The sequence below is a fragment of the Myotis myotis genome, unplaced genomic scaffold (assembly GCF_014108235.1).
Source record: "Myotis myotis isolate mMyoMyo1 unplaced genomic scaffold, mMyoMyo1.p scaffold_m19_p_2, whole genome shotgun sequence".
NCBI lineage: Eukaryota > Metazoa > Chordata > Mammalia > Chiroptera > Vespertilionidae > Myotis > Myotis myotis.
In genome coordinates, this window is record NW_023416324.1 from 28,212,948 (window position 1) to 28,237,679 (window position 24,732).

The 24,732-nt window shown below is 52.5% G+C and overlaps 1 protein-coding gene across 2 annotated transcripts; it reads right to left on the minus strand.

Annotated features, from left to right (window-relative positions):
- Positions 1-5,295: 5,295 nt before the first annotated feature.
- Positions 5,296-24,485, minus strand: TIE1 (tyrosine kinase with immunoglobulin like and EGF like domains 1). Of its 2 annotated transcripts, XM_036351697.1 has the most exons (24): positions 24,439-24,485; positions 24,098-24,252; positions 20,279-20,596; positions 20,091-20,201; positions 18,608-18,763; positions 18,332-18,463; positions 18,048-18,188; positions 17,699-17,827; positions 16,789-16,934; positions 16,166-16,310; positions 14,948-15,106; positions 14,663-14,800; positions 14,172-14,468; positions 13,439-13,729; positions 12,921-13,111; positions 10,182-10,392; positions 9,896-10,006; positions 9,492-9,682; positions 8,412-8,525; positions 8,236-8,306; positions 7,049-7,089; positions 6,867-6,963; positions 6,685-6,784; positions 5,296-5,766 (listed from the first exon to the last, which is right to left on the minus strand). In XM_036351697.1, the coding sequence occupies exons 2-24, from the start codon at positions 24,153-24,155 to the stop codon at positions 5,695-5,697; spliced, it is 3,420 nt and encodes a 1,139-aa protein (XP_036207590.1). In that variant the 5' UTR covers positions 24,156-24,252; positions 24,439-24,485; the 3' UTR covers positions 5,296-5,694. The 2 variants fall into 2 exon arrangements, with proteins under 2 accessions (XP_036207590.1, XP_036207589.1); XM_036351696.1 differs by having other exon boundaries at positions 24,098-24,461.
- Positions 24,486-24,732: the final 247 nt, after the last annotated feature.

A 24,732-nucleotide genomic window follows, 5' to 3' on the forward strand; every position in this document is an offset into this window, starting at 1 on the left:
GTTGAGGAAACATGAGGACCAGCCTACTCCAGCCAAACTCTGGTTGGTCTGCCCCACTAGGGAGGGGGCTGGGAGTGAGATAAGAGGATGCACAGCGCATAGGAGGAGCCTGAGCTGCCCAGAGGGCCATGCAGGAAATCACTCCTTCCTTGGGGGCTGAGAGAGAATGACTCAGGGCTGACTGGTGGGAGTTCCCTTTTTTGGGCCAGGACTGGATGCAGTGAGGCGCCTTGGACATCATGCTCAGGTTCGCCTCCCCCAGCTGCCTGCCTAATGACCCTTTGAGAGATGTGTCTTGGCCTTTTCTCCTCTTTTCCATCATTTCTCTGGAAACAAGTTTGTGCTGCTGGACTGGTCTATTGCTCCAACCCCCCTGCCCAACCCAGAGCATTGCCTGTGAAAATATAGCTGTAGAGAGAAGCAGTGAGAACTGAAGCTAGGCAGGTGTGGGCGGGTGAGGCTGAGTATGTAGCTCATACTCAGTTTGCTGCCTTGTTTGTAGTGAGGCTGTGAGTACGATGGGGCTACAGTGGAAATGTGGGGATCTTCTGTTGGGAGAGGGTGCCCCTTGGGCCCTGCCCTTAGCCCAGGACCTGGCGTGCAGTATGAGATCAGTGTATTTGTGTTGAATTTGGGAGTTGTATTATACCCCAATCTGAACCCTTTTCACTGTACCAGAGAAGTAGCATAGCACTATGGCTAAGAGAGGGACTCTGAAGTCAGAATATCCAGGTTTGAATCCCAGCTCTGCCATTTACTAGTTGTCAGACTTTGGCTAAGTCACTTAGCCTCTCTCAGCTTATTTTCTCTTCTGTAAAATGGGAATGATAATAATAGTACCTGCCTAATAATAGTACCTACCTAATGCTGTTGAAGATTGAAGGAATTAATGCAGGCTAAGTGCTTGGAACAGTGCCTGGCAATTAAGTGCCATATAAGTATTAGTTGTTTTTGCTCTTTTAGTGACTGGTATCTCCATCAACCCAGTTTTCTAAACAGAAGCTTGGCAGTAAACCTAGATAGACTCTACCCTTTCCTTCCCTTCCCATATTCAACCCCTGTCCATTTTTTTTACCCATGTATTTCTTCCAGTTTACCACCACCCCATCATTTCTCACCTGCACTGTTGAGAATTGGCTCAGACAGTAAGTGGGATTCAAACTCCTTGCCTTCACTCTGTCTCTCTTTAATAGCTTTATTGAGATACTAGAGGCCTGATGCACGAAATTTGTGCAAGGGCAGGCCTTCCTTCCCCTGGCTTCCGGCTTCACGGTCCCGGCTTTGCGGCCACAGCCCCCACCTGCACCAGCCTTGGCCTGGCACTGCCCATGTCCACTGCCACACACCCCTGGTTCCCCGGTTCTGCAGATACCCCAATCATAGAGCCCCCCTCACCCCCTGATTCATTGCCCTGCCGGCCAGTGGCCTGGGCCTCCCTCTGTGGGGAGATGGTGGGGCAATGGCGGCCTGCCCCCCTCCACCAATCGCATCACACCTACCTTGGCTGGCCTGGTGCCAGTGCATGTCATAGTGTGATTGTCCAGATGGTTGTTCTGCTGTTCTGCTGTTCGGTCAATTTGCATATTATGGTTTTTTACTATAGATAGCTCACTCATTTAAAGTGTACAATTCAGTAGTTTTTAACACATTGTATGCGGGAAACGTATTTATATGTTTTACGTTGACTGGTAGTAGAGCGCGGGACACGTATTTTATAGACGCGGGATACGTTTTTTTATAGACTAGCGGTAGAATGCAGGTAACATATAAATACGTAAACTAAAGTTATCATAATTTTACTGAACGTTGCCATTTGCGCAAAAAATTAGCAAAAATGGCCCGCGCCACCTGTTAGCGCGCAATAAAAACTACCCGCAAACAATGTGTTAATATATTCACATATATATGCAACCACAATTTTAGACTTTTTTATCACCTCAAAAAGAAATCCATAGTTTTTAGCTCTTGCCCTCCTAGTGCCCATCTTTGTCCCAGCCCTAAAGTAGCAGATTCACCTATTCTGGACACTTCATATAAGTTATATACAAATATGTGTGTGTGTATATATATATATATATATATATATATATATATATATTAATAAAAGACAAACATGCAAATTGACCGTACCTTCACTACACCTTAAGCCACGCCCATCAGCCAATCAGAGCAACTATATGCAAATTAACCTAACCAAAATGGCGGCCGGCAGCCACGAAGCTGGAGCAAGCAGGAGGCTTGGTTGCCCCAATGATGGAGGAAGCCAAGCTTCCCGCTTGCTGCAGCGGGCTCTGAGCTCCACTCAAAGCAACAAAGTTTCAATTATGAAGATAAATAAACCCCAGATACCTGCTTTCAGCCGGCCGTGGCCAAGGAGCTGGAGCAAGCAGGAAGCTTGGGTTGCCCCTGGCGATGGAGGAAGCCAAGCTTCCCTCTTGCCCACCCTGGCTGGCTCTGAGCTCCTCTCAAGGCTACAAAGTTTCAATTATAGAAGGTAAATAAATCCCAGAATAAAAAAGAAAAAAAGGAGAGGATGGGAGCTTCTGTCACTGGGGGGACTTGGCCAGCCTGAAAACGGCCCTCAGCCCCTCAACCAGACTGGCCAGGCACCCCAGTGGGGACCCCTCACCCTAAAGGGGGTATGGCCAGCCTGAAAACAGCCATCAGCCCCTCACCCAGGCTGGCCAAACCTCCATGGGGTGAGGGTCCCCACTGAGAGGGGGGCTTGACCAGCTTGCAAACAGCCATCAGACCCTCACCTAGGCTGGCCAGGCACCCCAGTGGGTACCCCCACCCTGAAGGGGGTGTGACCAGCCTGCAAACACTCATCAGACCCTCACCCAGGCTGGCCAGGAACCCCAGTGGGACCCCCACCCTGATCCGGGACACCCTTCCGGACAAACCAGCCGGCCCCCACCCATGCACCAGGCCTCTATCCTATTTAATAAAAGGGTAATATGCAAATTGACCCCAACAGCAGAACAACTGGGAATGACTGGTCACTATGACACACACTGCCCACCAGGGGCCAGACACTCAATGCAGGAGCTGCCCCCTGGTGGTCAGTGCGCTCCCATAGGGGGAGCTCTGCTCAGCCACAAGCCAGGCTGATGGCTGCCAGTACAGTGGTGGTGGTGGGAGCCTCTCCTGCCTCCTCAGCAGGGCGAAGGATGTCCGACTGCAGCTTAGACCGGCTCCCCGCTGGCAAGTGGACATCCCCCGGGGGCTCCCGGACTGCCAGAGGGATATCTGACTGCCTGCTTAGGCCCAATCCCCCAGGGAGCGGGCCTAAGCCAGCAGGTGGTCATCCCCCGAGGGGTCCCAGACTGCAAGAGGGCACCGGCCGGGCTGAGGGACGCCCCCCCCCCCAAGTGCACAATTTTTTGTGCACCGGGCCTCTAGTATGTGTGTGTGTGTATGTGTGTATTATTGATTTCAGAGAGGAAGGAAGAGGGAGATAAAGAAACATCAATGATGAGAGAGAATCCTTGATTGGCTGCCTTCTGCACGCCCCCTACTGTAGACCCCCTACTGGGGATCCAGCCAGCAACCTGGGCATGTGCCCTTGACTGGAAACGAACCTGGGACCTTTCAGTCTGCAGGCTGATATTCTTTCCACTGAGCCAAACCAGCTAGGGCTTTTATTTTTCTTTTTAAGATTTAAATGTTTTCATTTATTTTTAGAGAGAGAGGAAGGGAGAGGGAGAGGAGAGAGGGAAACATCGATGTGAGAGAAACATCAATCGGCTGCCTCCCGCACACCCTCTACCCGGTATCAGGCCTATAGAGTCCAGCACAGGCTGGCCCCTGAAACCTTTCTGGATTCATTACCCTCACAGAGCTATGTTCTCCCCTTATTACGGCCACATGGAACTCTTTGCAGCTCCCGAACACACACATGGCACAGGTGTCGTTTCCCCTGCCAGGATTTTTCCTCGGGTGAGCCCCTGCTACTGCTTCATGGCCCCTATTAAAATGTCACTTTCTCTGGAAAAGCTTTCCTGACTCCATCTCCGTCCTGCATGTGCTACCCAGGTACCCTCCCTCTCTTATAGCATACTCTTCTATTTTTTTGTTTGTTTACATATCTGTCTCCCCACAGGGGCATCTTTGTTTGTTTATTGGTCCCCATCAGGGACAACTTTGTAATCCCCACATCCGTGGCCTGGCAATATCCCTGCAGTGTATCTGAAATGAAATTTCACTTTAGCAAATCCCATCTCTCTCATCCTGCATAGCTTTCCATTTACTCCAGTTAATTTCTTCTTCTTAAATTCAATTCCACACGCCAGCCATACAGGTCTTTTTGAAATAGAGATGCTGACAACCCCTACCCCACCTCATTTATCTTCCTGCACTTGTATGTATTATCTGCTGATATTGAGCACTATGTACGGGGCCCAGTGCTGTGGAAACTGTGCCTGTGTGATCTCATTTAGTGCTCACAATAGTCAGGTAGCTATTACTAACCCCATTTTTCAGAGAGGTTAAGTGACTTGACCAATGTCACACAGATAATGATATAGCAAGGACTTAGACATGGGTCTGTGTGATTCCAGAATCTGTGCTCTTAATTATAACACCATACCATGTTATGCATTCTTTGATTTTATCTGATTCACTGAAAAAAATGTGTGAAGCAAGAAAAGTGTTGTTTCCTAAGGATCAGTGAGAGGTCAGCAGCGAGAAACCAAAAGGATAGGCAAGCCTGAAGGCCACATGGCATGGAGTAGGACATGGGACTAGCTTTCAGGACAGGGAGCACCTCCCAACACACTTGGAGACCCCGAGGAAGGCATAGGAGTTCTACTATGGCTGGCTGAAAATGCCTTCCTCTTTTGGGGCCCATATGCTGGGCAGTAAGGTGGCTACCAAGCCAGGAAAGGCTGCCTAGAGACATAAAGAAAAATGGGAGCTCCAGACAGGCCAGAATCTGTCTGGTGCTGAGATGTCAGTTTGAGCTGAGGCTGGACTGCAGCTGACCCTGACATGGACTGTTTGGACAGAGCAAAGAATGCTAGGTTGGCAACTACCTAGAGATACAGGGAGACATGTTGGTGATAGGGCAGGAGAGTAGTGAAGAGATCAGGGGAAAACTGGACTTCTCATATGGCCAAGATGTAGGGGTGGTATAGGTGTGAAATAGTTCTTCCAGAACACCTCCCATCATGGAGAAGCAATCCCAACAGGGGGACCAGGTCTACAAAAGTGTTTCTTTTCCTGGAAAGTCTAGTTTCTCTGTCTTTGGTTCAGCTTTTCCCTGGGATTGGCCAGCAGTAAAAGGAACACATTGGATGGAGCTTCTCAGAGCATTTAATTTTTTCTGATTACAAGGCCAGGAGTGGGAGCAGCTGAATAGGGGATGTTAGCGATTCGAGGGCTGGCTTGGGTGGAGGAGCGGAAGCAGAGGGTTGAGTGTGGGGAGTAGGAGGGGAGCACATATGTGGAGCAGGCGAACTAGGAGGAAGGATGTGAAGGCAGCTGTAAGAGTAAGGCAGGGGGCAGGGGAGCAACTTCAAAGGATGAGGACCCAATTCCCCTAAGCCCACCCTTCCCTGGATCCCCTCTTGTCTTCCTTAAGTTAAAAAAAAAATCCTTGAGGCAGCTCAGGTCAGAGGCTACAAGGATCAGAAGTCACAGGTTGGAGAGCGGTTTGCTCTGACCAGCAGAGCCAGGTTCTGCCTGGACAGCAGCTCAGGCCTCCTCAGCTGTAGCGTCGATGCCCGCGTAAGTGAAGTTCTCGAACAGGGACATGTTCACATAAGCCTGGGGAGCAGAGCAAACTTTAGTGGGGGCCAGGGATGGCGGCCTGGAGGTCCCTGACTTCCATGTGGTTGGGGTATCTTAAAAGACACTGGTTTGTTCTGGAGACTCAAGAATCCTCCACCAGCCCAAAACAGCAGGGCAATCCACCACAGTTAGAGGCTCAGGTGAGAGGCCCTTGACACAGTTGTTCATTTTTTCATGCATTCATCCAATGAATTTTTTTCTCATTTATTCATTCAATTCATTCATTCATTCACTTATTTATTTATAAAGCTATTTTTGACAATTTACCTATTTACCTGGCTATTTTGACCATTCTTTAATTCTTAAGATACTTTACTAATTCCTATTGCTATTTAGTCATTAATTCATATGAGGAACTCTTTGCGTTTACAAAAGTATTACATTAATTGTGATATATTTCTTCATTTATATTTACTTGATAATTTGTTTATTTACATGGTTATAAGATTCAGTTATTTAACTTTGTGTTTATTCATATGATTATATCATGTGAATATATCATCTATCCACTAATTCTATTCATTCATTTCCTGTACCATTCATCCATTCATCCATCCATATTCTCAGCTGACCACCCATGCATTGCACTCTGGTTCTGTGACAGGTGAGGAGAGGTGTCCTAGATGAGAAAGGGCTGATGGCATCAGCAGAGGAGGACAGGCAAGCAGTCTGGGACCTGGGACCTGGAGAGGGATTTGCTGCTGGGGCTAGTAGAGGCCTTGGAAAAGTTTAGAAGGACCTAATGTCCAACCTATTGAGAGTGGAAAGGGGGCCTGGTCTAGCTGTGGTGGCAACTAGTGGTGAGGATGGGCACCCAGAGGCTGATGCTGGCTCCTATGCAAGGGCAGTCCTGTGAGCCTGGTGAGCACTAGCCTCATCACCCCGCCTCCTCACCTTCCTGGCTTCCAGCATTCGGCCCAGCTGCAGCGCAATCTGGGCAAAGGGGGGTCGCTCGTTTGGGCGGTCTCGCCAGCACTGACGCATCAGTTCGTACCTGCAGATGGGACATTACTGAGATGAGGGGTTGGGCCAACTGGGGTGATGGGGTCACAAGGCTCAAGGCTGAGGCAACTCACACTTCATCATCACAGTTCCGAGGCTGCTCCATGCGGTAGCCCTGAGGCAGCTTCTCATAGAGCTCAGCACAGGTCATGCCACAGTAGGGTGTGCCCCCTGCAGGAGGGGACAAAGCTCCCTCAGCCCAGAGCCCCAGAAGGGTAATGTGGGGCACCCTGGGGGGTGGGGGGATGGGACTCACCAAGGCTCACGATCTCCCAGAGGAGGACCCCAAAGGACCAGCTGAAACGAGGAGGATGCACGTAGTTACCTTTAGGCCCTGGGGCCAGCATTTTAGTGTCTACCTACCCCAGGTTTGTAACCCATCCCAGCCTCTGCACGTGTCTATTCTGTAAGTATTGGCCGTGGCCAGTTGTGGTCTCTGCTCCATTGAAATTCCTTCTTGGTTCCGTGCAGGCTCAATGTAATCATGGCTAACATTTTTATCGCACATTTACTATGGGCTGGGCACTGATCATTTAATGTATATGTTAATACATTTAACCCTCACACCAACCCTATGACATAGGTACTGTCCTTATCCCCATTTTATAGATGGCAACACTGAGGCAATGAGAGGCTAGCTGGCTTGCCCGAGGTCACACAAAGAGTAAGTGGCAGAACTGGGATTCAGACCCTGGTAATCTGACTCCAAAGCCCTTGCTCTTAACTGGCTCTTATAGTGTAACAACCCCCGTGCACGTGAGAGCCAGGTGAGGCCAGGGTAGGAGTTTTAGTGGGGGGGGAGGGAATCTAGGGGGTTTGGAAGCAGAAGAAGGAAGTAGGCAAGTGATGGTCAGAGGGGTGATCATGTGGTGGACAGGGAGCCGGGCAGGCCAGGGCTTGGGGCAAATAGGCAGAGCCATGACTGGAGGGCTGGGCAGGCTACTTTTCCCAGAGAGAGGGGCAGGAGTGTGCCAAGGTCTGGAGATAGGAGCACAGAGAAGGAGTCTTTGGGGTCATGTTCTGGTTAGGCCCTCATATGGGGATGACCTGCCCTTTAGAGAGGAAGGTAAGAACATTCCTGAGTGGTCTCTCCCCATTGACCTGGGCATTATCCACCAGCACCCCAAACCTCTCTAAGACATCTCCCAGTCTCTTACACAAACACTGCCTTAAACTACCCTACTCCAATCCTACCACCGAAACACCTCCTAAGACAAAATTTCCTTCCAGCTAGGTCCCCTACCTTCCCACTAAGATGCTGGGCATCACCAAGATATACCCAAGATACTCCTGCATCACACCTGTGCCACACCTGGAACACAGCCTAGGGGCAGCCAAGTCATGCCTTGGACTACTCGAGACATGTATGAAATGTGTCCAGGTTATGCCTGTGTGCAACCTTGGGAGACCAAGCCCTCCTACCCCTTCCTGCCCCACACTCACACATCACTCTTGGTGGTATAGACGCTGTAGTTCAGGGACTCAATGGCCATCCAGCGCACAGGTAGCCGCCCCTGGGAGAGAGTGGGTTGGAGGGGTTGGGTGAGGAGGAAGGGCCTGTTTAGAGGGCTCTGGGGAGCAGGACCAGGCATGGAACCTGAGGGAGGACTGAGACTTACCATTGTCTTCTTCACATAGACCTCCTCCCCACGAGAAAGGCCGAAGTCGGCAATCTTGGAGGCCAGGTTCTCTCCGACCAGCACATTTCGGGCAGCCAGGTCCCTGTGGATGAACTGGAGGCACAGTGAGAAATCAGGGAAGACTGGGAATGAGTGATCCCAGGACTCCTGGGCCAGTGAAGGGTCCTAACCCATAGCCAGTTTTCATGGCCACCCTCAGAGCCTTTAGCAGCCCTTACCCTTCTTCCCACCCACCCAGGTCTTCTCCTGGAACATCAACTCCTGCTTGAGAAAAATCACAGTGCTGCCTGCTGTCATCCCTTCCTTTCTGTGATATGTCTATGGCCAAGCTCAGGTGTATCCCTCTTCCTGGGGCCATGGTGGGTATTTCCCCCCTTCGCATGGTTCTACCTTTCTCGCCCTTAATTGATGAGGGTGGGGAAGGCCCTTCTCTTCCCAAATTGACCCTTTATCTTGAGTTCCAAGTCTCCACTCAACCCTCCACCTTCCTCAGAGACCTCTTTCCATCAACTCCTCCCTCTGTGCTGTGTCCCTCTGCTTTCAAAGATACTCAAAACTTTCCTACGTTTAAAATGCCTTCTCTCAGTCTCATGTTCCCTACTACTGCTGTTCCTCTCTCCTTTAATTCAAGCAGGGTATCCTTGGGTTTGTGTTACAGCCTCCATTCTCTGCTCCTCCTTTACCTTCTCCTGATGGGTCTCCATCCCTCCCCTACTATTAGCATCACCACCTAATGGTGACAGTTTCCAGATTGTTGTCTCCAGCCTCTCTCCTGAGTTCTAGGGTGGTATCTACAACAGCTAACTCAACACCTCCATCAAGATGTTCCTCAAATGCTTCAAAAGCAATACCTCCTCCAGACCTGCTTCTCGTCCTGTCCTCTCACCCACTCCCCAGGCCAGCCCTTGGGGTCATTTCCTTTTCTCAATTCCTCAATCCCAGATCCAAGCAGAGCCTGCTTATTTTATCTCCTGAGGTCGGTCCATTGGCCCCCCTCCTCCCTCTAACACACCTTCCCTCCCTGCACTCTCACACTCACACACACACACACACACACACCTGCTTCTCACTCAGGTACTGCATGCCATTGGCAGCATCACTGGCAAAACGTAGCAGCTGCCGGGAGCTGAGGGTGGAGGCTGTTCCATGTTCTCGGGCAAAAACTGGGTCTGTTTCCAGGACCCGGCTTTTCCGCAGAAAATCTAGCAAGTTTCCATAGGGGGCATATTCGATAGCAATATACAGGTAACCTGGGGGGTGGGGAGATACATGGTGGGAGTTTATATACAGGCAAGCTGGTGGCAGCAAGTACCAACAATAGTAGACAGGGAGCATAAGGCATGGAGGAGAATGAATAGTGATGGTTAGGTAACCTAAGCTCCCAGCAAGGTACTGATGTGGAGGAGGTGATGGCTGATAATGGGGGTTTCGAAAAAGGGGTAGGTGATAAGATGGGGGCTCACCTCGGTTCTCACAGGCTCCTAAGAGGTTGATGATATTGGGGTGATGCCCCAATTTGCACAGAACTTCCAGTTCTCCCGCAAAGTCACGATGGTCATTTTCAGAGGCGTATTCTGTGAAAAGAATCCAGTATCACTTTTGCCAGAAATAATTCTGGAGAAAGGACATGAGCTGGTAAGGGCTGAGGTTAATTACTGGAGGGAGCAAGATGGGGCCTGGGGTCTGTAAGACAAAGGAGAGGGTCAGGAGTGGGGTGAAGGGGGGGGTCAAAGATCACTCCCAGCAGACCTTTCAGCATCTTGATCGCTGCGTTCATCTTGAGCCCGTCCTTCTTGATCATGGCCCGGATGACCTGGCCGAAGTTCCCCTCCCCGATGAGGTCCTCAAAGGTGATGTCCTCCCACTCCAGCACCGGGTAACTCAGCGGCTCAGGCTGTGGTTTTGGTCGCCGGGTCAGCGTCAACGTGCCTGAGCTGAACTGCAGGATGGTCTCCTCACCCTTCATAGGATGGGACAAGTGGGCAGACAGTCCATGCAAGAGACATGTGGTCAGCAAGAGGCACCAATAGACAAAGAGTGGTTAGATAATGGAGACCCAGACAGAGGGCATCTGGTGGCCAGCTAGGGACACACACACAGCAGAGAACATACTGAGGCAGAACCATAGGAGATGGAGCCATGGGTGGGCCGTTGGGTGGACAGATGTCCACTGAGAGAGGCTGTAGCCTGGGGGTCAGGTGTGTGGGGCACTGAAAGAACAAGGAATAGGTAAAGTCACTAGAGGCCACAATCTAAGTCAATGGGAGGATGATATATCTAACATTTGAAATAGAAAGGAATTGGAATGAGTTGTGATGGGAAGCAGTGAGCTGATCCCACAACCAGGCCTTTTTGTCACCAAGGATGCTCTGGAGAGGACTTCAGCCTAGGGCAGTGGCTAGGGATCTTTCTTTCTTTCTTTCTTTCTTTCTTTCTTTCTTTCTTATTTAATTATTTTTTTTACATTGATTCTTAGAGAGAGAGAGAAATATTAATGTGAGAGTGAAACATCGATCATCTGCCTCCTGCATGCCCTCTACTGGGGACAGAGCCCACAACCCCAGCATGTACCCTGACTGAGACCTTTGGTGCCCCCCAACTAGCTGAGCCACACTGGCCAGGGCTAGGTTTCATTTATTGAGCACATTCCTAGCTCTAAGCCAGTGGAGGAGCTTTCTTCTCCATAGCAGTAGAAGCCGAGTTATCACCATCCACCCACTTGGCATTTGCCCATAGCTCTAAAACCACCCTGGAGCCTAAAGATAGAAAGACCATAACAAAGGGGAATGTTTGTCATTGCCCCCAACTGAGTAGGAGCTGGACCGCCAGGGCAAGGCTGACAGCAGAAAAAGGAAACCGTAGAATAGGACAAGGTTAGCTGCCAATATGAGAACTGGAAGAGGTGCTAAGAGAGCCATGATGGGGGGTTCCCAGCTTGATGGGGAAGGGGTGGGGACATGGGTCACACTGATTTGCATGAGACACGGACAGCTGAAGGCATACACCAGCGTGCACATGCATGTTCTAGCAGTGGTACTGTATGCAGGTGCATCCATGCAGAGGTCCACATGGACATGTGCACGTGGAGGAGCACAAGCAGAGGGACAGAGGCATACACACATGGGGATATACACGTGCATGCACACATGGCACCCACCCACACAGGCACATGTAGCAGGGGTATATCTTGGTATATGTTAGCATAACACATGTTAAAAGCTGCTTTCCTACCTCCTTTCCCCAACATTTGTACCCATTACCCTCCCCACCATAGCAGTGGCAGCATTTGGTACACACTGACCGAAGGGGAAGGGCCCATGCAGCCTGAACAAAGAAGCCAATTGAATCTCTGAAAGGGGTTTTTAAAGCATGGCAGAGACAATAGCTCTGGACACTAGGCTTTCTATCACAAGGATTAGCCCTTGAGAGAGAAGAGGGTCTTTTTTTGAAATGCCAGAGTTTGGTTGTAAATATCAAGAGCCCAGGCTTGGAGGAAAAAGGGCAGAGTTCAGGTCATAAGTTGCAACAGTGGCAAAGATCTCAGAGGAGACAGGACCAAGGAGAGGGAGAGAGCGGGGAGGAGGTGAGAAATGGAGGTGACAAGATGAGCGGACACGGTCCTGGAAGATGAGCCAGCCCCCTGTCCTCACTCCTAAGGACTACAGGAGGACAGAAAACTCAGACAGGTGTGCAGGGAAGCCAGGAAGAGTGGAGGTTTGTGTTTCCTTTCTCAAGGAGCAATGGGTGAGGCTGCAGGCCCAGCACGAGGCTATGGTGGTAGAAACAGCTGTATAAAGGGCAGTAACAATGGGTTTGAGGGTCGTAGGATATGCTGTCCTCTGCAGGGTACAGGGAAGCACCCAGAGTCCTTAAGTCTCCCCATGGAAGCCCTGGGATTGGAAGGATGGAGGATGGGATGAGTAGTTCACAGAATGAGTAGTCTGTTGGCAGGAGGCCAGAGAAGGGCTGAGACCATCAGCCACAGCTGTATGCAGATGGAAGCCGGCTCCCAAGTTGGGGAGGGCTTGTCAGGACAGAGGCCAGCATGAAGTTCGGGTGCCCCTCCACAATATCACCATGCTACGTAGGCTTAGATCACCCCCATGGAGAAGGGGGCGACTCCTGAAATGACCATAGTGAAATATAGACATGACCAAGTTATTTTGAATGAGGAATATGAAATGTTTCACCACTAATAGCAATGGGCTCATAAGCTGAGTTCAGTTTTAGAGAAATAAAGAAATGGGTATTTTATGCCCTTCGGTGTCATTAGGTGTAGTTTTATACCTGCAACAAATTCTCTCTCTCTCTCTCTCTCTCTCTCTCTCTCTCTCTCTCTCTCTCACACACACACACACACACACACACACACACACACACACAAACACATGCACGGGTGTACAAGTACTTGTCTGTACATAGGTAGAAACATATATACATAGGGTCTGCATGCATGTGCCCCAGGGCTGAGACAGGTAGGTGACTGACCGATCCTGACTGGTAGGTGAAGGTGCGTCTGCGGTGCAGGCAGCTTCTGCGGATGCACACCAGAGTTAAGAGGGCAGCCAGGATGGTGAGGCATGTGGCAGACATGGAGCCCACCACAGCCAGGATCAGCTGTTGATCTAGGCCCTCTTGTGCTGCCCGGACCTCTTGGACTGGGCCCTCGCTCTGCAGCCCTGGATATAATAAGATGGGCAGATCATGGGGACCCCTGGGTCAGGAAACCCAGAGGCCACCATGGGGTCACACAGAGGGAGAGGTCAGAGATCCCAGTACTATGGAGGGTTCCGGGATGTCAGGCCTAGGGCCCATGGGTGACTGGGGTGACATGATTTTCCCAGCACTAGGACAGAAGGTCATAAGTAGGGAAGAGCCAGGGCTTGTGTCACTTGTTGGGAAGTTGCCTGGGATGCCCTAGCTCTAAGGCAGAGGATCATGTGGAGGGAGGGATTGCTGAGTCTGACCCCAGGGCCTGGAAGTCCCCATGGACCCGGCTCTCTCACCATTGCCCAGGGTAGACTCTTCTACCATCTTGCTCCAGTCACCGGGACCCTGGACACTGGCCCGCACACGGAAGAGGTAGCGTGTGCTAGCATTGAGGCCACGGACGATGGTGTTTGTCTCCTCGGGCCTGTCCACATCCATCCACAGTGGGTCTCCTGAGCCTCCAGCCACCTGCACCTCCACAATGTACTTGGATATAGGCCCAGCCGGAGCCTCTGGGCGCTGCCACGTGAGCTGGATCTCAGAGTCCGAAAGGGCCCGAGCATGGAGGTGTCGGGGCGCTGGGGGTCCTGAAGAGATGAGGATGGAAAGGCAGGGCTCAGAAAGGACCAAGTTATGGAGCTGGGTCAGCTAGGTCATCCTCTCTAGTGGTGTCCCCTCTGAGGACCCCAGAATGGGAGCTACCCTGCCAACCTCCTCCTTCCATCTTGGGCTGACTTCCTCTCCCTATGATCTCCTTCACCCTTGAGCTTCTGCTTCCCCTTATTCTCCTTAAATCCCAGGAGTTCTAGGTCCTCCTCATGTCCCCCTTGCCCTGTGTTGCCCCTGTCCCATGTCCTCCCCATGTCCATGTATGCTTGATGTTGTAGGTCCTCCTATGCCCATGTTTTCCATGTGCCCTGGGTTTTCTCCACATCCATTCAGTGTCCTGTAACCTCCCCTGTCCTTTTGGGTCTCATGTGTCCCCTGTCCTCTCCTCACTCTGAGCCCTTCTCCCCTTTTCGAGCATACCGCTGAGGGGCAGAAGCACGCGTGCCGGGGGCGAGGCAGGGCCCAGGAGGGTGCAGTGGTAGAGCCGCACATCCAGCTGGTAGTGGGTGCCAGGTGTGAGTCCTGTCAGGAGAGTGGTGCGGGCCTGGGGGGACGAGACGTTCTCCCGCCGCTCCTGTCCCCGTGCCCCGTCCCACAGGCGCAGCAGGAAACCATCGCCCACCAGTGGCCCAGGCACCGAGGGTAAGGACCAGCTCACTCGCAACCGGTCAGGGCCCTCCACATGCCAGCCCTCCAGCCATGGCTGCAACGAGGGCTCTGGGGCCAGAGGTCAAGGGTCAGAACTGTCCAGTGAGTCCTTGGGGCTGGACAGTGCAATGATCCTCAGGGGGCAAGGTGGGACAACCTCAAATGGGAAAGGGAGGGGCCCGGGGGGTGATAAGATTGACAACCCTGAGTGCACGGGATAGTAATCCCTATGGGACAGGAAAGAATGACTCTTGGCTTCTCACCAGGACAGTCTGTGGTCATGAGGGTGGGAGGCCCCCAGGCCCCCTCCCCGCCTTCCCCTGGTCGGCTCAGCTGCACACGGACATTGTATCCTGTCTTCGGCCTCAGGTTCATTAAGGTCACATTCTCACTGGGGTCCACTGAGGGTGGGGTGCAACAGCATACATCATTCGGTCTTTTCCAGAAGCCACCATTCTCCCTTCAGCCCTTTCTTCCCCTTACACCACTCTCCCTGCCCTCATTCTTACCCAATACTGCTGTCCCACTCCAGCTCTCTCCCCACTCACCCACAATGGAGGACCAGGCCCTGGTGCTGTCCTGGGGCCGGTAGTGCAGGCGGACAGAGGTAATGGGTCCGTCCCCAGAGTAGGAGACCAGTGGGGACACCACAAGCTGGCGGCTCTGCTTGGCCAGGAGCCCAGGAGCAGTCACGGGCACCGGGGGTACTGCCAGGAGACTCAGGGTAAGGCATGGCCCAGAAAGCCCACCCAGTCCTCAGAAACATGAGAGGACTCTGGCCTACAGAGACACCGTGGGTCTCAGTTTGGATCTGGACTGGGGAGGCCAACTTCAACAGATGACCAGAGTGGCCAGGGCCCAAGGACGACAGAGTTCTGCCCCCCTGGCAGCATGGGCACAAGGATCTAGCACTATGATACATGTTTAAGTGCATCATCTAATTTACTCTTCATAGCAACCCTGTCAAGTGAGCGCTGATATCTTCACTTTACAGAGAGAAACAAGCTATGAGGGGCTAAGTAACCTGCTTAAGGCGATGAAGCTAGGAATTTGTAGAGTGAGGATTAGAACCTAAATTGTCTGAGTACAAAGCCTGGGGGAAGTGAGAAGAGAAAGGCTGGAGGTGGAGCCCTAGGGCCATGCTAATATTTCCTGGTGGTGGGGAGCTGCAGAGTGGTGGAAGGGGCATGGTGAGCAAGTGGGAAGAGTGAAAGGGGGAACTGAGAAGTCTGGGGCTTACGTGGGGAGGAGGGAGTGTGGGGACCAGAGGGAAAGAAGAACCAAGAGGCGGCAGGGGGTGTGAATGGCCAAGGCTTATGGTGCTGGAGAAGGTGAAGGGACACCTGGACCAGGTGGGCATGCTCTGTTCTGAGCAGTCCTGGGCACTGGAAGCTCCCTCCTCATTTCACCTCTGGGTCACCCTCTCCTGACACGAGTGCCCTACGGTGTGGGTCAGAGGGCGAAGTAGCATCCCAGAGGCAGAGAGGTAAAGGCCACTGTGTGTCTGTGGGAGGTGGAGAGGACAAGCATGGCCAGGCAGGAAGCTGGGTGAGGCCAGGGGGTGTCCCATTTTGGGGGCACAGGATGTCTTTTCCAGATGAGACTGAGCAATACTCCCACTCTGGTACTGTCCAGCCTAGATCTCTGGTTGACTATATGCCCTCTTCTTTGCCTGGGCTGTGACCTGAGCTGCCCTTGCCCTTTCTGCTACGATGCCCAGTCTGAGTAGCACCAGCTAGTGTCCATCCTCCATGGACATCACTGACCTTTGACATTGACCTTGAAGCGCCGGCTGTCTTGACCACCAGATGTGGACACGCGGCATTCCCAGAGTCCACTGTCCCCAAGAGCCAAACTCGGCACCTCAAACTCAGCTGTAGTCCTATCTGGCTCCACAATGGCCTTGGTAGACTGAGAGAGACAGGAGAAGGGGGCAAACCAAAGACAATGTATATCCATGTGGCAGGTACACATCTGTCTAGACCAGTGGTTCTCAACCTGTGGGTCGCGACCCCTTTGGCGGTCGAACGACCCTTTCACAGGGGTTGCCTAAATACATCCTGCATATCAGATATTTACATTACGATTCATAACAGTAGCAAAATTACAGTTACGAAGTAGCAACGAAAATAATTTTATGGTTGGGGGTCACCACAACATAAGGAACTGTATTGAAGGGTCGCAGCATTAGGAAGGTTGAGAACCACTGGTCTAGACTGATGAGGGGACAGAGGCCAGGAGGCAGCCCCTCAACAATCAGTTAGACCCCATTTGAACCTTCCTCAGGCCAGTGGGTAGAGCTGGCAGAAAGCCTTAAGGGGTCAGAGGTCTGAGGGACCAACTGCAAGGCTGGCGGTCAGGGGCCCTGGGTTGGGATGCGGGGGCTGACCAGGAGGACGGTGCCGTCTGGCTTGCGGAGCTCCATGTTGCCTGGTACTGGGAAGGGGTTTCCAGCAGCTGCACAGTTGATACGGGGCATCGTCCCAAAGTTGAACTCCAGTTCTGAGGCCACATCTAGGATCTGGGGGATCCGGTCTGGGGAGAGGAAGGACACTTATCCTGGAGCCATCACAGGGGCAGACACATGACCGCCAAAGTGCCCTTCATCTTGTGTCATGCATCTCAGTGGAGGCACTGCCGTCTGCCCAGTCACTCACTCAAGCCTGAAAGCCAGCAAAGTCCCGTGTGAGTCCTCTCAGGCCCTCTGATCAGCCGCAGAGTCTATCTCTTGCACCCCCCCTCCTAAGAGCCTTTTATACTGAAACCAGGGCGGCCTTCACATCCTCAGCCTCATGACTAGAACACAAGCCCTGCACAATCATTTGGGGTCTCCCGGCAGCTGGGGTCCTTTCTTAAACACAAATCTGACTACCCTGTGCCTCTTCAATAATTCCTTCCTGTCCCCATCATATTAAGTGCAAACTATTGCCTGCCATTCAAAGTCCCCAAGATGTGACCTCTTCTGACCACTCCCCAGCCTCCCCTTACTCCACTCTCCTGGTCCCCAAGATTTTGTCCATGCTCTCTGCCCAGCCATCTCTCTTTTGTCCTTCATATTCCATCTCAGATCTCACCTTTTCCAAGAAGCCCTCTCTGACCACCTCAGAGTGTTAAGGGCCTCTCTGGGCTACCACTCACTCTGGGCTTCTGCTCATCTCTATACGGATGGTACAGATTGGGTGGTGAGAACTGCTCCCAGACCATGAGCTCCCTGAGGGCAGGACTTAGAGCATTAACAGGGAGATGTGTCTGGTGAAGGCTGGCTTATTTTGAAGGACCTGAGACCCATGTGTTCATACCTGACTTCTCACAGTGCACTCCATGCCATCCGGGGGGGCAGACACAGCCACTGAAGCGGTCACAAGTGCCGCCATTCTGACACTGGCACTGGAGGTTGCAATCCGCCCCGAAATGACCAGGGGCACAGGCTGGAAACAGAAAGGGTATGTTAGAGGGGCACAGGTCAGGGGGGCAACAAAGGCATGGCTGGGGCCTGAGTAATGACAGGCTGGGTGGAGAGGGCACTGGTCCGGTGAGCAGGGGACTGTGGAGGGCCTGGTGTGCAAGTCAAGGCCAGAGTAAAGGGTTTAGGCCAAGCTCATGCCAGTTCTCTGGGTCAGGGACTGCGGAGAGTGGGTTAGTGCATACCTTCCTGGCACTGGCTTCCTCTCCAGCCAGATCCACAAGAACAGCCGTAGGGGTCTGGGAGGCAGAAGGTGAGGCCCCGGCAGCCTGATGTACTTGGGCACTGCTCCTGGCAACTCTGTCCAAAATGGCCCTCTCTGCAGGCTGGGAAGAGGCCATGTGGTGTAGGTCCGGGACCTACTTGGTACTCTCTCATCCTTCAAGCTCCATCCCCATGATTCAAGGGTCTTTCTTCCCCCAGCCAGGCATCCTCTCCTACCTAGGTCCTAGCTCCCCCTCCTCCTTACCCTTCTCGCAGCGGGTGCCAGTGAATCCAGGGGGGCATACACACTCGCCATCCTGGTCATGGCAAACACCTCCATGCAGGCAGCTTGGGCATTCCTTGGTACAGCCTGGTCCCCAGCGCCCTGGCCCACAGCCTGGAGGAATCTGCTTTCAGCAGCTGACCCTCACGCACCTGACCACTGCTGCCAAGGGCTGGGGTAGCCCTGGGGACCCACAGGAAGTACCCACAGGGCTCCCAACCTCCCACGCCAGCCCCACCCCTGCTCCTAGCCCCTAACTTCGCACGATGAGCCGAAAGAAGGCACTGCCCAGGGGGCTGGCTTCCAGGTAGGTGGCACTGTAGATGCCGCTCATTGGTGGCTGTGCATTTGGGAGCTGCAGCAGGAACCGCCCATCCTGGGCCTCATGCCAGTCCAGGGTATAGAAGTAGGATCCTGAGGGGGCATAAGCGGGTCAGGGGCCTCAGTACCACGCGAGAGCTGGTGTCCCCTCCCTCTGCTCATCTCTGCTCGGGCCGAATCAATGTGCATCATGCGCATCAAAGCACAGAAAGTGTTTGTACCCAAAAGCCAGAAAGCTGGGGAGCATCCTCTCATCATATCCACCAGCCAGTAAAGCACAGTCCTGCTCAGTCTGTCTCCTCTCACCTCCAAAAGCATCCTCTTCTCGCCAGGCCCACTGCCACCTGCCACCCTGGTCCCCACTTTCCACTGCCTCCTAAGTGGTCGGTCTCTCTGCTTCCTGTCTCCCCCTTTCCCATCTGCCCTCTACTCAGCAGCCAGTGTGTATTTTTCTGCAACAAAGCCCGCTGCAGCTCCCTGCTTAACCTCTTCAGTAGTTCTCCACTGCCCTCAGACTAATGCCCTAGCACATCATTTTCTTCACCCTTTGGCTACTGCATAGCCCTCTGGCCCCATACCTCTCCCCAGCCTGCCTGTCTCCTAACATTCTTGAATTCCTGAACTGCTGGTTTCTCTTCCTGCCTTTGCTCTCCCTGCTTCTTTGTCTGGCCAATTCCCATTCCTCCTTTAGGGCACAGTTCAGGTGTTATCTAGTCTGGGATTTTTCTCAGGAGCTCTCCCTCCAGGACCTGCAGACTCTAATATTAGACAATTGTGCCTGCCCCATGCCCTGCTTGGCTCTTTGCTTAGGACTGAATGGAGACTCTAGAGAGCCCGGGTCTACCTGACTATCCACATCACTTCAGAGGGCTTGGAGCTCAGGAGGCAAACCCCTTGACTTCAGGAGTCCAGGGACCCAAAAGGCAGTCGAAAGGCTATGGGTCTGAGGGTCTCTGGGACCATAGGGGAAAACAGCTTCCTCCATGGGATGGCTGAGTTCCCCAGGTGTGGCCAGGCCCCAGCACACATCTGGACAGATCTAGACTTTCCCTGTACTAGGACTTGGTTACCAGTTCTCCCTCATGGGGCTGCTGCTCCCCGCCATCTGGGCTCTGTGCCTGCTAGCTCCTAGGGGAGAGTCATAGGGGAAGGCTTAACATAATGCTAATTTGGGGGTGACAGGGGAGTAGGCAGGTGACCATGATGCCACCCATCCTCTGGGTGCTGGAGGACAGCTCGGACCTAGAGATGGATGCAGGTGCTTTCATGGACCCGGTCCAGGACATATGGGGGCCCTGGAGATTGGCCAGGGGGGTAACAGGTATATGGGAATGACGGGTAGGTAAGGGGTGGCCATGGAGGTGTTGGGGTGTCAGATCTATGGGTTTACCTGCCCGACCAGCTCAAATGCTCCCCTTACCGTTGCTCTTCCAGATCACATCTGTCTGCTTCTCCTTGAGCACACGCGCGGAAAGCACAGCCGTGTCCCCTTTGTTCACCGTGTGTGTGACTTTGTCGGGGAGCAGCTGGGCTGCGGGGTGGATGGAGGGTGCGGTCAGAGGTCAAGGGCAGCCCCTCCTCTCCCTCCTGACAGCGGGCCAGACTCACCCCCAGGGCTGTTGTGCACGTAAAGGACGCTGGTGCGTCGGGCCCCGGAGCCGCCCACGCAGGAGAAGACGCCCACCAGGTCGGAGGGCTTGGAGAAGCCGCGCAGCGTGATCTGCTGCGAGCCGTTGCGGGCCAGCTGCGGCGGGGGCCGGGGCCGGGGCGTGCGCACGATGCGGTCGTCCTTCTCCAGCAGCAAGGCCTGGCCCCAGGCATCCGAGCCCCTGCCAGCGCCGACCTCCCCAGACACACAGGTCAGGTAGAACCGGTGCGGCTCCAAGCGGCGCAGGTCGGCCAGCAGCGTCAGGTCCACTGCTGCACCTGGGAAGGGACAGCAGTCCTGGGATCTGACGGGGTCCCCAGGCTCCCTCCCTCCCCCTCTTCCCCACCTTCGGGCTCTGCACTTGAGCAGGCATTTCCGTCCCCAGCCCTTCCTGACCCTTCCGGGTGCACTGACCCCTTTCCCTTCAGTCTCTTCATCCTAAAAGAGCAAAAACAAAAACAAAGCCCTGTCCTTTCTCCGGCCAGATGGCTTCCCTTTGCAGCCCAGCTTTGGCAAGAATGATCTAGGCCTTCTGTCTCCTTTTCCTTTGTATTCCCTGTCAGTCCCCTTTTCCTGACCTGTCTCTCAAACGGCTCTGCCAAGGGAGCCGCTCTCCCTGCCCCCACTGCACTCTCCCTGCCCCCCACTAGGAATGTGCAGGCTGGGAGAGCCAAGGAGAATGGAGTGCTGGCAGAAATCTAGACGTGTTTGCAGTGCTGGGATTTAAGGCCGGAAAGGCTGGGTTCTGCAGCCAGGTGGTTGTGGGGCAGAAAGGAAGAGAACTGTGGGCCCAGCAAAAAGCCAGAGACAGAGGCCAGGCCTGGGCAGGCGCCGGCCAACATGCAGAGACACAGGTGGGCCCCAGGTCTTTGTCTTCCATAGAACTCCCGGCCTTGCTGGAGAACAGACATGGACACACCTGTCAAATGCAGGGCGCCTTGCAGGGAAGCACAGATGATGGGTGCCTCACCCATTGCAGGGGATGAAGAGCTGCCTTCTGGAAGATGGAGACCTCCCTGGAGGGTCTTAAAGCTGAGCAGGAGAACACAGAAGGGTGAACAGAATAGTGAGGGGATAGGTCAGTGGTAGGAAAGGGTATTCTAGGCAGAGGGCACAGCCTGAGTAAAGACATGGAATGAAAAATATTATGGTACGGATAGGGCAATGTCCAAATTCAGTGCGTCTGGGGCATGCAATGTAAGGCAGAGAGTGGGAGAAACCAAGTAGAGCCAGAGTCCAAGCCTGACTATGTGGAGCCCAGACTCCTCAGCCCATGACCCTATACCTTTCCGAGCCCCTCCTTCTCTGTCCCTGCCTGCTAACTGCCAAGTAATTAGTTTAAATGCCTCTTAGCTTATCCACTAATATTCTTCCGAAGTCTACCACGAGTAAATGAAGCTAGCATTTGATGACCGCCTGCCATGTGCCAAGCATCTGATTTCCAAGGAATCCTCACACCCTTCAGTGAAGTTACTGTCTTTCCATTTACAGAGGAGGGTGATAATTATTCTACAGGCTTCCTTGAGCAGCTCATTCTTTGTTATTATTGTTGTTGCTGTTGTTTTTAATATATGTTTATTGATTTCAGAGAGGAAGGGAGAGGGAGAGAGAGAGCGAAACATCAATGATGAGAGAGAATCACTGATAGGCTGCCTCCTGCACATCCTCCACTGGGGATTGAGCCCACAACCTGGGCATGTGTCCTTGACCAGAATCAAACCTGGGACCTTTCAGTCCGTAGGCTGATGCTCTATCCCAGCCGTGGGCAAACTATGGCCCGTGGGCCGGATCCGGCCCGTTTGAAATGAATAAAACTAAAAAAAAAAAAGACCGTACCCTTTTATGTAATGATGTTTACTTTGAATTTATATTAGTTCACACAAACACTCCATCCATGCTTTTGTTCCGGTTCCGGCCCTCCGGTCCAGTTTAAGAACCCATTGTGGCCCTCGAGTCAAAAAGTTTGCCCACCCCTGCTCTATCCCCTGAGCCAAACTGGCTAGGGCAGTTCTCTCTTTTTTTGGCTTTAATGTCACCTCTGAGTCAATAACCCTGGGACAGCCTCTCAGCTTGGGCTTGCTTGTCCATCAGCCTTTCTCAAACCTGCGTCGTCTTCTTCTATATATATATATATATATATATATATATATATATATATATATATATATATATTATTTATTTTAATCCTCACCTGAGGAGATTACCTATATTATATATAATTGATTTGAGAAAGAGAGGAAGGGAAAGAGAGAAAGAGAGAGAGAGAGAGAGAGAGAGAGAGCGAGCGAAACATCAATGTGAGAAACATTGATCAGTTAACTCCTGTATGTGCCCCAACTTGGGATATAACCCGAAACCTAGGTATGTGCCCTGACCAGGAATCAAACCCGCAACCTTCTGGAGTCCGAGGTGACCCTCCAACTGAGCTACCCGGCCAGGGCAAACCTGCCTCTTTTCAGTGCTCCCTGACTCAGCGGAGGGCACCAGCCACCTGAGACACACACTTCGGAGTCATCTTATACTCCTACTGTCATAATAATTAATGTTTATCGGAGGTCAATTGTACGCCAGGCACTTTACTTATGTTCTCTTATTTTATCATACTAACTATCTGGGGAGGTAGGTGTTATTACCCCAATTTTATAGCCAGGGAAGGAAGACTTAGAGAAGTACTCGCCCAAGGTCATAATATTAGTAACTGGCAGAACCAGGTTGTCTGACTCTCAAGTCCACACCTTTAAGCATTATACTGTCTGCCCTAATCAGTCACAAATTCTGCAAATCCTGTCTCTTCAAAGCCTCTTGACTTTATCCCCATCTCCAAGCCCATCCTTGCTTAGCCCTCACCCTTACTCACCTTTATAGTCCCAACAGCTACACCCCTATTTTCTCAACACATCCTCCAAAAGTGATCCAGCTAAGACCTTGTGTCTCTCTAGCCTACCACCTTTCCATGGCCCCTATTGCCCTCAGGACAAAGTGCAAGCTCTTAAGCCCCTTGCTGCTCACATGCTGCTCCTCCAGCTGTGTTCCCTTTAGGAACCTCCTCTCCCAGGTGCTTCCATGCCTCTAAGACTTGCATCTATTGCTGGCTGCCTGGAATGAAGACCGCTGGTCTCAGTTAAGTCTTTCATGACCCCCTTTTTATCTATTGCCCAAGGCAGAGTAAGCGCTATTCTGGAGCTCCTTATGCCTATGTGTTTAGCCCCCACTAGACTGTGAACCACTCAAAGACAGCCTGTGCGTTCTTTGGCCAGCACACTGAAGGAATCAGTTACGGCTTATTCAGAACCCCCTACCAAGTGCCACACATTGTGCCAATCGCTCTGTGTAAATTACTTCATTTAAACCCCATAACGGCCATAGGAGGTCAGCATCAGTTAATCACTGTGCAGCTCTGGAGGCTGCCCACCACTTAGCACAGCCCCTGGAATATTGTTGTTTCTTGATGAATGTTTGTCAAGTGAATAATCAAATGAATGCAACACAAGGACCATATGATCACTCACTGAAAACTTTGTAGGCCCTGCTGTTCCCCACTGATCTCCAACACAGTTAATGGCCCTTCCCCCCCCACCCCGCCCCTCCCTTCTCGTCCCCTAATTTAGCCCCAGGCTGCAGTGATTTCTAGTGCCTGATCCCATTGTCTAGGTTTTCCTGGCCTCAATCCCACTTTCTAACTGATTACAATATGGATGAACTTGTTGACAGTGATGATAGAGTTTACTGGGGTAGAATCAGGGCCTTGGGGGGCTGGGTGCATCATGGGGAAGACTTACCAACATGAGAAGCCAGGAAGACGATGAGGAGCAGCAAAGGGGGCCCCAGCCAGACCATACTCTGGAGGCTGACCGGGCCACCAGGACAAGCTGTGCCCACGGTCAGTGACTCTGGGTCTGGCTGCTAAGCCTGTGCTAGTCAGTGAGTGTTGGTGCTGAGAGGAAGAGGAAATGAGACGGCTTGGGTGGGAGGGGTGGCCCGGGGGAGGGGTGGGAAGGACTTATCCTTCTTCAGGGCCCCTAGGCCCCCCAGTGTGATCTCCATAGACTGGGGATGGGTGTGGCCTAGAAGGCCCAGGATTGGGGTCTAGAGGTGGGGGGAGGGTGTGGTAAAGACAGACCTGGAGACTGTTCTTTGGGCCGATTTTTCCATCCCCTCTTCTCCTCTCAGTCCTTAGTCTTGCCAGCACACAGGAGGCAGGAAAGGGAGGAAGCCAGTGGCTTCCGCCTATTGAAGAGGGATGGGGGGGAGGATATTGTTTTGGGGTCTCCCCTCCCACTCAGCACACACACACACACACACACACACACACACACACACACACACACACTACAACCCAACGATTCCTCATGTGCCCCAGGACACAGTTACATGGATATCCTATAGAGCAATTCACGTATGTAACACAAGGATC